The 14063-nt window shown below is 46.2% G+C and overlaps 1 protein-coding gene across 2 annotated transcripts in view; it reads left to right on the top strand.

The window, feature by feature from the left end:
* The window catches only part of SORCS3 (sortilin related VPS10 domain containing receptor 3), a 646463-nt gene that overhangs the window by 278541 nt on the left and 353859 nt on the right, over positions 1-14063 (top strand). The window contains exons 1-2 of one of the 2 annotated variants that reach the window (XM_051823568.2): positions 9969-10204; positions 11647-11746. In XM_051823568.2, the coding sequence (XP_051679528.1) occupies positions 10179-10204; positions 11647-11746 (126 nt within the window). In that variant the 5' untranslated portion in view covers positions 9969-10178. Of the gene's footprint in view, positions 1-9968; positions 10205-11646; positions 11747-14063 lie in introns of those variants that run through there. The other variant, XM_051823565.2, reaches the window with a different exon arrangement.

The following is a 14063-nucleotide window of genomic DNA, read 5'->3' as shown; positions in this document are numbered from 1 at the left end:
TAGAGAAATTCCACGGTAGTCTCTTGACCTCAGAGAAAGAAACTCCATGCACAGAAATTTAAGTCACAGCATAAAACAGCAACAGAAGGGATGCATGTCCCCCAGACACAACACACTCTGGGAGTGACAAATGTTGTGTGCTAGAAATCCTGAGTAGAGAGAAATGACAGGCTTCCTGGAGGAGGTGAGCGATTAAAGGACTCCTTGCTCCATGGAGGGAGAGCCTTGCATTAGCTGATAAAGGACTTGATGAAAGCACTGAGTGCCTTCCATGGGTACAAGAAGGAACAACTTGAAAAAAGAAGGGGGCACAGAATTTAGGGGGGTGATTCAGAGGCTCTCCATCAGGTGGCTGTGCATTTTATCCTGGAAGTTTCTAGATGTGCACAGGCATAATTGCATACACGTCACAGGGCTCCAACTGGCAGTATGCGATTTTAAAGGAGATGGTAAACATCTTCTCCACAAACAGATGCTTTGCTAAAACCATCTGAAACCTTCTAGTGTGGGCCTCATTATTTTTTCCACAGGAAAAGTTAGCGAGAGAAGTTGAATTTATTTTCCCTAGGCTTTAATTTGTAAGCATTGGCTACCTGCTGGAGGCTATTTTTGATTATGTGTAGAATCCTTCCATCTTCCCAGGCGCCTTTTGGTGGCTTCCTGCTAATACGGTAGGGGTGGGCTGGCCTTGGCCTGGCCACTGGTGTTTATACAGCTGTTATGTTGGTGCTGGTTGTCCAGAGAGGTGTGGGACAGTTTCTCCGCCAGAGTTGATATTCTTGGCCTATTGTGGGATCTGCCAACAATCAACAGTGAGGTGAGATCCCTATTATTAGGGCTGTATAACCTTCAAATCCTACTGAGGCAAAATTGATATCCCCACTGAGCAACTGTGAAACATGAGACTGACGTAATGAGCCTGGGGTTCAACGGGCTGGATTTGAAACCAAATCTGCTTGACTCTGAAAGGAATCCTCTTATGATGAGTTTAGTGGGCTTTTTTGAATGCAAATGATTGTCTAAAATAGAGTTCCCATACAGATGTGTTAATTTACTGGACTGTGTGGAGACGGCTCAGTAACAATGTGTTTATTGCTGTGATTTTTAACTATGGGAGTGATATGTGAATATGTTTTTATTTAAAAGCATTTCAACAATACAAATAGACTCAGGTCCCTATCATCACCTTGCCGCTACTCCAGTTCCCTAGCCAAAGTCACATCCATTATTTATATTTTCCTCTGGATTTGTTATGTGCATTTTTGTATACACTTATAAACTTAATAAAACTTATTTTGTTGTATCTGGATATACTGTGTATATTTATTCTGTAGGTTTTTATTCATTTAGTGCTATGTCTTAGAGACTTTTGCACGTCTTGATATTTACCTTATTCTTTAATGGTGCCCTGTCGAATGTGTGTGCATGGTCCCTGTGTGTATGTGTTTGTGATGATTTTGTTTTCTTCACTTGCAAGAAGCTGCAGTGAAATACAGGCTGCTTTGCCTTCTCAGGGCCACCCTTAGCTCTGTTTTTCTCTGGAGGGCTTCTTTCCTTCCTTACCTGTACGGCACAAATAGGACTCCTGCTTAAGAGGTTGGGCTGTTTGGACATTCTGAATCCAAAACATAGCAACACAGCAAGGCTGTTGTTCAAAATGAGATTCTTCAGTGAGAACAAATGTGCTCACAAGGTAAGGAAGAACGACCAGCATGCTCAGTGCTTGTCTAACCCCACACCACCTCCTCTGCTCTTGATGGCGTGGGTGCTGGGGTGGTGCTGCTGTTGGTTCACATCTTACCTGACCTGAACCACGAATTCTGCATGATTCTAGTTTCCAGAGTCTGCGAGCCTCCAGTTTTCTAACTTAGAACCTTGTGATGGCTCTCTCTGGGCAGATGAGGGGTAGGTGGGGGGATAGAACTGATGAATTAATCACCCAGTGTCATTGGGCCCCTCTTTGTGAGCCTATATAATGTGGCCAAGGAGGCAGACAGCGAGAAGTCCGTGAGAGCCCTGTGAACTTCTGCTTTGGCATCAGCCTGCCTGTGGCTTTTTTTTTTTTTTTTTGAAGCAGAGGGTGGGCACCCAGACCCATTTAGAGCATGAAACTATTTAAATCACTTGCTTTTGGCTTGAGGTCTGAAATTAGTTATCTGGCTGGTTATTTGTGGTCAGGCTGGGCCTCTGCCATTGCAAAGATAGAAATTAAAGTGGCTTTGGGCACTGGCCCTAGGATGAGCAGTGGAGTGGGCCAGAGGGGATTTCAATGATTTTCTATCACAAAGACTCTCTGGGTAGCCATTGGAGCTGTGTGCCATGGAAACTCCTGACCCTGACCTTGGAATGGTCTGTGGTTCACCACACAGCAGAACCCCTGATTGCCCAAGGGCTTTTGTTGTTGGGCCTCCATGTGTCTCAGTGGCAGGATAGTGGGTGCTTTCGAAGTTGTGGCACATGGAAGCATTGTTCTGTTTCTGGATTTCCCAGGCAGCTGGGCCATATTGTACTTTCATGGTGACAACTGGAAATAGTGGTCAAGGGGCCTTTAGTGACTGATTGGGCATCTATGTGCCTAACTCCCTATTAAATATAAAGAATATAAAGCAAGTTAAAGAAAATAAACTGACTGCCCTTAAGGATAAGGTACTTATAAAAATGAGAGGCATAAGTGTGGGGAGCAACCCGGACTGGACTAAGTTACTGGAATTAAGACTTATTCTATGCATCTGCTCTCCCACAATATGGCGCTGGGAGAGAAGAAAACAGCTTCTACGCAGCTGCCTCTTGCCAACTTGAGTGATGACCTCCAGGAGCTGATCCTGCTCCTGATTGGAGGAGAGCAGCGTACTCGGCGTGTGGGCAGCCGAGTTGGGATTGGCGGAGGAGGACTATAAAGGAGAGAGACGGCATGCACCAGGAACATCTAAGGGGAACATCTGAGGGAACACCTGTGCAGCCCCCGAGAAAGCCGGCCGGCGGTGTGCCGCTCCCCCGCGGAAGTGGGGAAAGTGGCAGGGGGAACCGCCCTTCCACGGAGGTGGAAGGGTCGGTAGCCAACCTGGGAAGAACCAGCAGCAAACCCGGGGAGGGCCGAGCAGACAAAAGAACAGCGCAGGGTCCTGTGTCGTTCCCCCACGAAGACGGGGAGCGACAATAAGCACTTAGGAAACAAGGGCTGTAATCAGATGCTGGGCTGGGGATCTTACTACTCTTCACTGAACCTAGACACCATCAACCCTATGTTCTGAGCTGAGGTTCATATGTAAAAAGCCTGCACAGCTAGTGCTGACCCTAATTGTCTTTGCACTACTTCAGTGTTTTTGTTTCTCTACTTAGAGCCCTGCACTGCACTCTCAGAGATTAAAAAAAGCATTTCATTTGGTATTTTTCTTTGAAAGAGCTTTTAAGCATTTGCTGAAAAGAGCAAAAGCACATATGCATATTTGGAGAATAAATGGGAAACTCCTAGGTGCTGCTGATACAAATGCAAAGGAGAGGTGGGCTGGAGTTGCAGGGAAAGTCTTCGCAGCATAGTTAGTCCTGGAGCTGGTAGCCGAAAAGTAGAGTCTGGACACTTACTAGCCAGTGGGAAAGGGGAGGTGAAGTTGGCATCTCTGAAGGCCCTGGGGCCATGCACAGGCAGGCATTTGACTCGATGACTTGGCAGCCAGGAAGGAAATGGTAAGTTAGGGCATCACAGATGCTGGCGAGAGTCTTGGAGTGAAAGCAGGGTAGGGACCTTTCTAGAGGTGAGATAAAGGGGCTGACATTGCAGTTGCCGAAGCAGTGACCACCAAATTGCATACCTCTGGTTTGTGCAAGCACAGTCACACCATGACCCATCCACACTCATTCATTCACATACTTGTGTTTGGCTTGCTTTCAGCAACAAGGGCCCAGTGGAATACAGATGTGCCTCAATGTACGATGGGGTTTAACACCAACAGACTCATTGTAGGTTGAAAATATTATAACTCAAATTTCATACACCAGAAGCAGGAGCCCCAGGTGGGTGTTTTGTAGACATGATAGGCTGGGAAAACATAAAACACAGTGTCCAAGAGATAGTAGTGACACAGGAACGGTTGGTCACCCTCATGATTGTGTGGCTGACCAGGAGCTGTGCTCACCACTGCTGCCCAACATCGTTAGAAAGTACCACGCTGCATGTTGTTAGCCCAGAAAAAGACCCAAATTTAAAATTCCAATGATGGTCTCTGCTGAATGTGTGTTGCTTTAACACGATCGTCAAGTTGATCATAAAGTTGAAAATGAAGCCATCATAAGTCAGAGACCATCTGTATTTGGATGGAGGTTTGCAAAGCCTAAAATATTTACTGTCTGTCTCTTTTACAGAAAAAATGTTTGCCAACCTGGACTGTAGCTACTCATGAGTGGCCAGCAAGCAGAAGCAAAGCACAGTGCCTGGTGCACAGTTGATGCCATGATTGGTAGATCTGTATGTGTTAAGAAATGAGCAAAACCTAACAAAGTCTGCCAACAGGGCAAGGAACTATCATGGATGTGGTTGCTTATTTTGCGTTGAGGTTGTATCTCACAGCAGGGAGTGTGCTGGGAAGAAGGCAGACTAATAAGAGATGCAATGGTAAGGACTCCTAAGTTTTGCAAAAAAAGGAAAGAGAGGCAAAAGGAAGAGGGATTAGGAGCTCAGGATAAATGAGGGGGAATGTGATGACTAGATAATGACAGCAGTGTGTACACACCCACCCAGAACATCTGGAGGCCCCACAAGAACTGAAAGAGTGCCTTCCAGAGCTTCTCACCTCTGGCAGGAATGTGGCACTGGCAATGGGTGTGTTGAGCTGTATGTCAGCTGTATTGGGAGACTGACTTGGCTGCATTGACTGAATATTTTTCCTTTATGTTCTTTTACTTTTAAAATAGCAGTCCATATGCTTGTTGTCACCAGCCTGTCATGTAGAAGTTCATGGGAGAAGTGGGAGCTACTGGGTGGATAAAAAGTACGCCATACTCACTGTAGTCCCACTTCATCTCCTGATGTTGTCACTGGGAGATTGGCCCTAGAAGAACCAGAGGGAAGGCAGGGCAGGCTAGGGTGTACCTCCAAGGAGGTACCAGTCCAAAGTATGAGCTCAGTGAGTAGAGGAAGGGCTTCAATTAGGAGTGAGCATGTGGGACAGACCCAGAGCCTCTGGGAGGATGAAGAGTCTGCCCATCTATGTCAGATGCTTGGGGAGTAGTGTGAGTAGTTGGAACTGGCAGACCCAGCCAGGCAATGAGCAGGTCCCTGGGCAGGTGTTGGAGCCCAACAGCAGTTACCTTTGGAGGTCCAGCCCCATGGAGAAAATGTTGCCAGCAACCAGCAAAGGAGAAGTTGTGCTTAGAGTGGGGCCCAGGAACTTCACTCCCCAGAAAAAGTTTTGCTCCCAAGTGCACAATAAGCTATATATAAGAATTGCACATGTGTTTAGAATGGCAGATTTTAGAAAAAGAAGGAACTAAAATATTTATAAATGGTTGAAAAGAAAAATAGTTTACTCATAATCAGAAAGGCTATGCAGTAGTTGAAATGAGCAAATGAGGGGCCAGCACTGGGGTGCAGCAGGTTGGGCCACCAATTGCAGTGCGAGCATCCCATATGGGCACAGTTTCGTGTCCCAGCTGTTCCACTTCCAATCCAGCTCCCTGCTGATAGATCTGGGAGGATGGCCCAAGTCCTTGGGCCCCTGATTCCATGTGGGAGACCTGAATGAAGCTCCTGGCTCCTGGCTTCAGCTTGGCCCACCCCTGGCTATTGTGGCCATTTGGGGAGTGAACCAGCAGATAGAAAATCTCTCCCTCTCTCTTCTCTCTCCCTCTGCCCACCCCCCGCCCTTCACTATGTCTTTCAAATAAATGAGTAAATCTTTACAAAAGTAACATGGATGATGGCTAGATATGCCAAAATGGATATAGCTCAAAAACTGAGTGAAATGAGTATGCTGCAGGACATTAAAAGGGTTTCAAAAATGCATGGAAAATAGAATTAAAAGGTAAGTTTATTTTGGTACAAAACCTTTGAAAACCATGCATAAGAGGAAGTCTTCAAAAAGTTCATGGACAACACATATTTTGAAAAATATTATGCTTTCAAAATTTTTAACAACAAAATAAACATCTTTTACTTCCATCTTCTGTGAACTTTTTGAAGTACCCTTGTATATTCTCATGTAAATGCATTAAAAATATTGTATGTTATTTATAAGTACACTTAATCGTTAAATCTAGTAGTGGCCATGTGATTGGCATCTCATTGTGTGTTTTTGGGTGCTGGAATAGTTCACTTAAGAAGATAACAAGGCCGGCGCCGCGGCTCGCTAGGTTAATCCTCCACCTTGCGGCGCCAGCACACCGGCTTCTAGTCCCAGTCGGGGTGCCGGATTCTGTCCCGGTTGCCCCTCTTCCAAGCCAGCTCTCTGCTGTGGCCAGGGAGTGCAGTGGAGGATGGCCCAAGTCCTTGGGCCCTGCACCCCATGGGAGACCAGGAGAAGTACCTGGCTCCTGCCTTCGGATCAGTGCAGTGCGCCAGCCGCAGGGCGCCGGCCGCGGCAGCCATTGGAGGGTGAACCAACGGCAAAGGAAGACCTTTCTCTCTGTCTCTCTCTCTCACTGTCCACTCTGCCTGTCAAAAAAAAAAAATAAAAAAATAAAAAAAAAGAAGATAACGAGGCATACACTGAGACACAGAGCAGTGCACAGAGCTGGAGGGGCCGGAGCCCTGTGGCTGTGCCCTGCTCACCTGTCACCTTCCAGCTTAGCTGTGTGCACTGATCAATTCAAAATGGTGCCTGGCATCTTGCCAGGTTCATGGCAGTGCCCAGTGCATGGACCATGGTTCCAGCATTCTGAGCAGCTCAGTTTTACAAATGTAGCATCGTGATTCAGGAAGCCAGCTTCAGAATCGGCGAGGTGTGCCTGTTTGGTCTAAATGAACCCTCTGGCAGATGTCTGGAGCTGCAGGTAGGGGATGATTTGCTTTCTTGTAAGGGTGAGTTCTGCAGGCACAGCTGTCTCTGGCAATGGAGCTGAGACCTCTCTGCCATCTGCCCCTCACCTCAGGCCAAGTAGGTCCACAGAACACAGCGGTCAAGGCAGTGTGCAGGGTTCGTATTGGCAAGGACATGGTCGAGGGCGCCTTTGGCTCTGTGGGCTCACTGGCTCCATGAGGCGTCTTCAATGAGCAAGAGTGGTTTCTGTCGGACTGGATAAGCAGAAAGTGCCAGAGGCATTCAGGAGGCCGAAATGCATAGCGTCCTTTGTTGGAAAGTCTCTACTCTCGGCAGCCCCTTTTGGAAAATAGCAAAGTCAGTGTGAATCTGTCATGTAGCTTGCAGAAAGAGAGGTCACGCATGGTGCTAAGCACACTGCCTTTGATGAGGGTTATTTGGATTCTGGAAGGAAGTTTGTTATGACATCAGTCATGCAGGGAGCCCTGAGATTTAGCTCTCATAAGATGTTTGCTATTGATAGTATGGGGGAAGTTGCTAGTTGAAAAACAGCTCAGTGGTGTGTTGCTTTGGAAAATAAACTTTAAGGTCTGGAAGGAGCTTTGTGATAATCTGAATTAAACTTTTCCTGTTAATGAGAGAATGGGAAATTGACAATGCTGTCTCCTTGACAAATTCCAGTTGGGCTCTGCTGAACTCTTTTGCACTGAGGCCCCAACCGTGGGCATATTCTCAAGAGCAAGAAGCCAGCTAAGTCAATGGAACCAAAATCCCCCCAGTCTTGTTCACTGATAAAAGTCCCCACTGTTGCCTAGGTAACATTTGATAACCATAGCCAGCCTTCAGCAAGAATCCTGAGTGTTTAGACAAGAAGTACCCTCCCCTCTCATTTTCCATCTTTTGACCCCGATCTTTTACTATAAATTCCCGCTTTGCTTTTTTAGGTTTGAAGTTGGGCTAAATCTCCCTTCCCTACTGCAAAACCCATGGCAGCAATAGGTTGTCCTATTGCAATTTTATCTGTCCTATTACAATCCTTCTGAGTAAAGTCTGCCTTACAACTTTTACAAGTGTCAGAATTTTTTTTCTCTAATAGGTGGAGAGAAGTGGCTTGTCCATGGTGGCACTTCAAGTGCATTTCAGAATCAGTTTGAGATTTTGGGTTTTCATACTCCAAGTTCAATGTGCTTTTCCCACACCATGCTGCCGTTATGCCTTAGGGAATGTAGAATCAACAAGTACTTCATTGGTTAATCCAAATGAAATATTTTATGCAAAGTGTGCACCCGAAGCCTTCAGAGATCACAGTCTGTCTTCCCTGCCGTGGGTAGCACAGCTGCTCAGGGTGACTGGTCATTTAACCTTAATTCTGATCTGAAAGAGTTACAGGTCCTTCCAAGGCAGGAGACACTGCTCTGCCTTTGCAGTCTGCATCGGTCATGTCCGCGTCAGAAGTGCCAAGTGCTTTTTTGTTTTGGTGTGACTCTGTTGTATTACCACTAGACATTAGCAATCAATTAAAAACTTTAGAATAGGTTGGGACACACTCATTTGTTCATGCATTCGTTCTCACAGATAACAGCAAAACAACACATAAACCAACACATTGAGCACCTTGTTTAAGCATCATATAAGGCATTGGGCCTTTTGTAAGAGATGATTCATGTTCTTAGGGAGTGAGAGTAATGGAAGAGGAGCCAGTCAAGATGGTATAATCCAAATAGTCAGGTAAATGCTAAAATAGAAACACATACAAAGTGGTATGAAAGCACAGTGGACGTTGTGATCAAGTTTGCCCTGAGAACGTTGGAAGAAGGTGTGATATTGGAGTTGGATGTTGAGGGTTGCAGAGGAATGAACCTAGCAGGGAGAACCCGAATGTGGGGAGCAACTCAGACTAGACTAAGTTACTGGAATTAAGACTTATTCTATGCATCTGCTCTCCCACAATATGGTGCTGGGAGAGGAGTAAACAGCTTCTACACAGCTGCCTCCAGTTCGACCAGTAACCTATAGGAGCTGATCTTGCTCCTGATTGGAGGAGAGCAGCGTACTCGGCATGTGGGTAGCAGAGTTGGGATTGGTGGAAGAGGACTATAAAGGAGGAGAGAGACAACATGCACCAGGAACATCTATCTGAAGGAACACCTGTGTAGCCCCCGAGAGAGCCGGCCGGTGGTGTGCCACTCCCCCGCGGAAGTGGGGAAAGTGGCAGGGGGAACTGCCCTTCCACGGAGGTGGAAGGGACGGTAGCCAACCCGGGAAGAACCAGCAGCAAACCCGGGGAGGGCCGAGCAGACAAAAGAACAGCGCAGGGTCTAGTGTCGTTCCTCCACGAAGAGGGGGAGCGACACCCGAAGATGGCTCGTTCAGGCAAAGGCAGTGGTGTGTGCAGGAGCAGAGGGTAGTGCAAATGTAAGGCAGGTTTGTGAAATTGAGTGAGTCTGGTAAGAAAAGGGCAGAGGGGCAAATGACTGGAAATGAGTTCAGAAAGGGAGGTTGCAAACAGGTTTCCTAAGACGAAGTTGGGAGATGCATTTTGACTGTGTGAAGGCAGTGGGTAATTGTCACCATGGAGTGAGGTGAACAGATCTGGGTAGTTGAAATATAACCTGATAGCAGTCTGATTGATGAGTAAGTGTGGAGGGAAGCTAGGAAGAAGAGCATCCAACTAGGGGACTGTTTCAAAAACGATGCATAAGCCATAGCATCGGCATGAAAATGCAAAGGACACCAGGGACCTAAGATATTAAGGGGACGAAAGCATTAAGACTTGGGAACGGAGCTGGGCTTGAGAGATAAAGGCAAAGGGAAAGACTGGGAGTGATTCCCAGAGCTTCAGCACCAGAGGTAGACAGGAGCCAGAGGATAAGAATAAGAAGTCAGCTTTCTGGGGTGACTGATGATTACAGTGAGCATAACTGATGGCTCTGAGGAGCCAAGAGCCTAGGGAGGGACTTGAAATAATGACATTTGTTTATTCATTAAATGTGCTGAGTGTGCATAATATGTAAGGCCTGGCTCTAGGCATTTGGGGAAAAGGAACAAGTGCCTATTTATCTATTTTTTAATATGCCATTATGCCTCCATCCTGATAAGATTTTCCATGGTTCTGGTTTTGCATCCTTACAGACTCCTTGTGAGATTGAGTTATCCCCATTTTTCAGTGTTGAAATTTGAGACACCAGCAGGTAAAGTGATTTGCACATGGCCATGCAACCAGAGAGCTGCAGGTAGGAATGAAACAAAGATTTTTTTCCTACATTCAAAGTTCTGTTCTTTCCTCTTACTTGTAGTGCTCTACAAAGCTCCTGTGGACAGGAGCTTACATCGTATCTGAGGTCGGGGGGCAGACCATGAAGGAATTCCTCATGATACTGTCAGAAAAGGGATGCCCAGTGTTCCTGGTGCATGAAGTTGGGGAAACTTGTTGCATACAGAAGGGAGATGAGCAGTGACTGGGAAGGGGGCTGCTGAAGCTTGAACAGAGGAGGTAGAGGTGAATGTTTAAGCTAGGCCTGTGGACAAGGAATTTGGATGGGGCTGGGAATAGCTCTAAAAGATCATGTCGTTTTTCTTTTCTGCCTCTAAAGCGAATTGAGGAGCCAGGGACGAACCAGATGAGAGTTGGAATGTAGATAAAGGCTCAGAGAAAGGCAGATACCAAAATCAAGGAGATGCCTAGAGCTAGAGGTAGAAACTGAGATTTGGGGCAATGTGGGCACTCATAAGGTCAATTACTTTTGGTGAAAGTAAGTTTACCTCTGCCCTTTAGTATCCTGAGCTAGAAAAGTGTTGTGATGGTAGCTGAGGAGGGTGAGGATGGAAAGGGAAGTGGAGAGCCTGTTGATGCTGTTGGTCTGAAAAGGGAGAGAGAAGTGTGTGTGGGAGGGCAGAAAGCTTAGGCTTGGTGGCAGGGAGTTGGGCTCTTAAATCCCACTGGTTGGCACTCATTGTGCTCTTCCACCATGGAAGAGCACAGGGAAAGAAAGGCGCCAGAGGACATCCTGACTTTGTCCTCTGAGCCTTGACTGTGCTTCCAGCATAAGGTCAGTCTGCTGGAAATCAGACCTGAAGGAGGAGCAGGTAGCCAGCAGCATAACTGGAATGATGAATTGCTGGAAGCAGTTCAGTCTTGATATTTCACCCTGGATGCACCCACATCATTGTCCCATGTTCAGCTTCCAGCTCTTTGCCTGGTGTAGCCTCATTTGGCCATTGGGCCCCACAAGTCCTTGGGTAATTCTTACCTCTCCAAGGATCCCCATGCCACAAGTTCAGTGACCTCCGGAAATTCTGTGGCATCTTCCCCATACAGAGGGCCCTCTGACAGGCACCTGAGTCCCTCTGTAGCAGCACACAGTGCAGGAGGGGGCACTGTGGGAGGCAGGTGGTCTCCAGCAGCTCCTTTCACTGCACAGCTTCACAAAGGGCAAAAAGTAGGTCTCTGAGAAAGGCTGGGGCAAAGGTGAGCGAGCTTAGGTAGTAAGCAGATGCATTAGTCTAATTGCTCTTCTAAAATTAATGGGGCTTTTTATCTCCCAAGAACACTTTCAAGCACTCCTATGATTTGGGCACAGAGGTGGTGGTTGGGGGAGAGCCTTGGTTCCCTTTGAAACAGTCTCCCATTTGGTAAAACAGTCTTTTCCCTTCTTCTTTTCCCCCTTACTTGCAGGTCAACGGATTATGGCACCACCTATGAAAAGCTGAATGACAAAGTGGGTTTGAAGACTGTCCTCAGTTACCTGTATGTCAACCCCACCAACAAAAGGAAGGTAAGGGGTGGAGTTGGTGGGTCCTGCGCACTCCTGTGGGGGTAGCAGGGCTGCTTAGCATTAGGAGTTCCAAAGATATCTAGTGGCCATGGTGTCACTTATAGGGACCTGCTTTACACATCACACACGCACTGTAATTCTTACATCAGCCTTAATAGTCATGCTAATAACAGCAACAGCAGCAGCAGTACCAGTAAGGCTATGCAACTCATGAAAGGGCTCTCTGGGGCCTTGCTAATGCTTTGCATGTGTCACCTCCTTTATCCTCAATGAATCTGTGGGGTGGAAATTATTGTTGGACCCATTTTACAGGTGAAGAAACTGAAATTCAGAGAGGTAAGGTAACTTTCTAGCTTGAGTCAGACAGTGATAAGTCATGGTCTGGAATTGGAATATGGATCTGCCTGACTCCAGAGGGAAGTCTTCCTACAGCCTCCCACTTGCTCATCTGTTTCCAGAGAACCTCTTATTTACAGGGAATCTGGCCAAGGGAAGGAAGAGTGGCCTCTAAATTCTGCTTGGCCCTGAGCTGCTTCTGCTGATGTGGGGGATGGACCTGGCTCTATCAGCTTCTCTGCTTCTTTGTCTTTGTTCTTAATTTAGTAGTCAGGATGAAACTGTAGAAAGTCAAACCTTCATTATGGAGAGACTTAATGGGAGGAGGAAGCCTGGATCCCATATACAACGGGCTGTTTTAGAGAAGAAATAGTGTACAGTGTATTGGCTTTGGGAAGATAGGGTTTCTCTAGTGCTGGGAAAACACTACTATTTAGAAATTGAGGTAGGCCTGCTTCAAATAAATGCACACAAAATGATCACATGAAAGATCATTTCAGTATTTCTAAAAGGTTTAAAAAGTACATCTCCAAACTCTCCTCTTGTAGTCAGTTTGCATCTCCCAGCAGTTTTATAAACTCTTCCTTCATCCATGTAAGCTCAAGAGTGAGCTTTACCCCATGGGCAGACATTGCTGGTCTCTTATTCAACATGGTAGAATGCATGCTGTGGCTGGGAATGGGGAGTGTGCTGTTTGAATTGGAGCAGCTTTCAGTCCAACCCTCAGCATCATTACGTACAGCACCACTGCCTCTCCTTACTCCCACATCTAGTGACCCTACAGATGCCCGGCAAAGGCAGGGAGAAGGACCGTTGGATCTTGGTCCAGTGATGATTGAAAGCCGGGAGATCCAGCCAGTTCTGTGGTTCTGGGACCCTCATACTTGCCCATTGTTCCTGGGCTGGAGACTTAATAACCAGAATGGCTGATTAGGTTCTGTTTTTGGTTTTAGCTGAGTAGTTTCTCTCTCTCTCTTTTCCCAAAGCATTGTTATTTTCATATTTTTCAGTGCTGTTATTTGCATTACTGAAAGAGCTGGAAGGGACCATAGATTTCATCTTTATATTTATAACCATTTTTGAGCTGTAATTTTTTTGTAAATGTGATTAAAGTTCTAGATGTTATCTCTAGAAACATGCCTATGCTATGGAAATATTCATACATTGAGGAGTTGATGAACACCCTAAGTTCCCAGATGTCCATAGAGTATCAGTCTGGAATCATTCATCTGTACCAAGTGCCTTATTTTACAGTTGAGAAACTGAGGACAAAAAGGTCTACATATCTGGGTAGAGAGAGGAACCAGGACAGGGACCCAGGCCTCTTGGTTCTCAGTCCAGATTCATTGGCATCACACATCTCTTTGCACCTTGTCCTCCTATCTGACCAAACCTAGGGTTCACCATTGCTTAATAATCTAGAAATGAAAAGCTTGCTACCCCTGTCCTAGGTTGGCCATATGGTAAAAGTTGATTGAATTGAGTCACTGATGATCTATGTCAATACTTCCTTTCTTCTCCCTTCATTGAGGAGGAAGCCAAGGCCCATGGAAGACAAATATCCCCACCAGCTTGCTTGGCTGGTTAAGGGCAGCATTGGCAGTTCCTTTTATGATTCCTACTTCAATGCTCCTTCCGTTCTCCACCAAGGACTTGAGGTCACGTGGAATCAGAGTGGCCGTATGCACTTTGATAGAAGGAGGAACTGGGTTTTGGGCACATGAAAGCAGCCCTTCAGCATTGATCTCTGTACTATGATAGAATTAATCACATTTCCATGAAGATTATAGATCATCTGTCTTTGTGAAGATTCCCTCGGTGGTACATGAGGGTTCGTAGTCCATTGTGGTTCATAGTCCATTGCATTCATTTTGGCTTTCATCTGTCACATGTGCTTCCTGTTGGAAATTATCATAATCATATTTCTCTTGGTCCTTTGCTGTTTTCTCTATGCCTGACAGCTTGAACTCTTTCCTTAGCA

The sequence above is a fragment of the Oryctolagus cuniculus genome, chromosome 15 (assembly GCF_964237555.1).
Source record: "Oryctolagus cuniculus chromosome 15, mOryCun1.1, whole genome shotgun sequence".
In the NCBI taxonomy this organism is placed as follows: domain Eukaryota; kingdom Metazoa; phylum Chordata; class Mammalia; order Lagomorpha; family Leporidae; genus Oryctolagus; species Oryctolagus cuniculus.
This window is presented reverse-complemented; position numbering and strand designations above follow the sequence as displayed.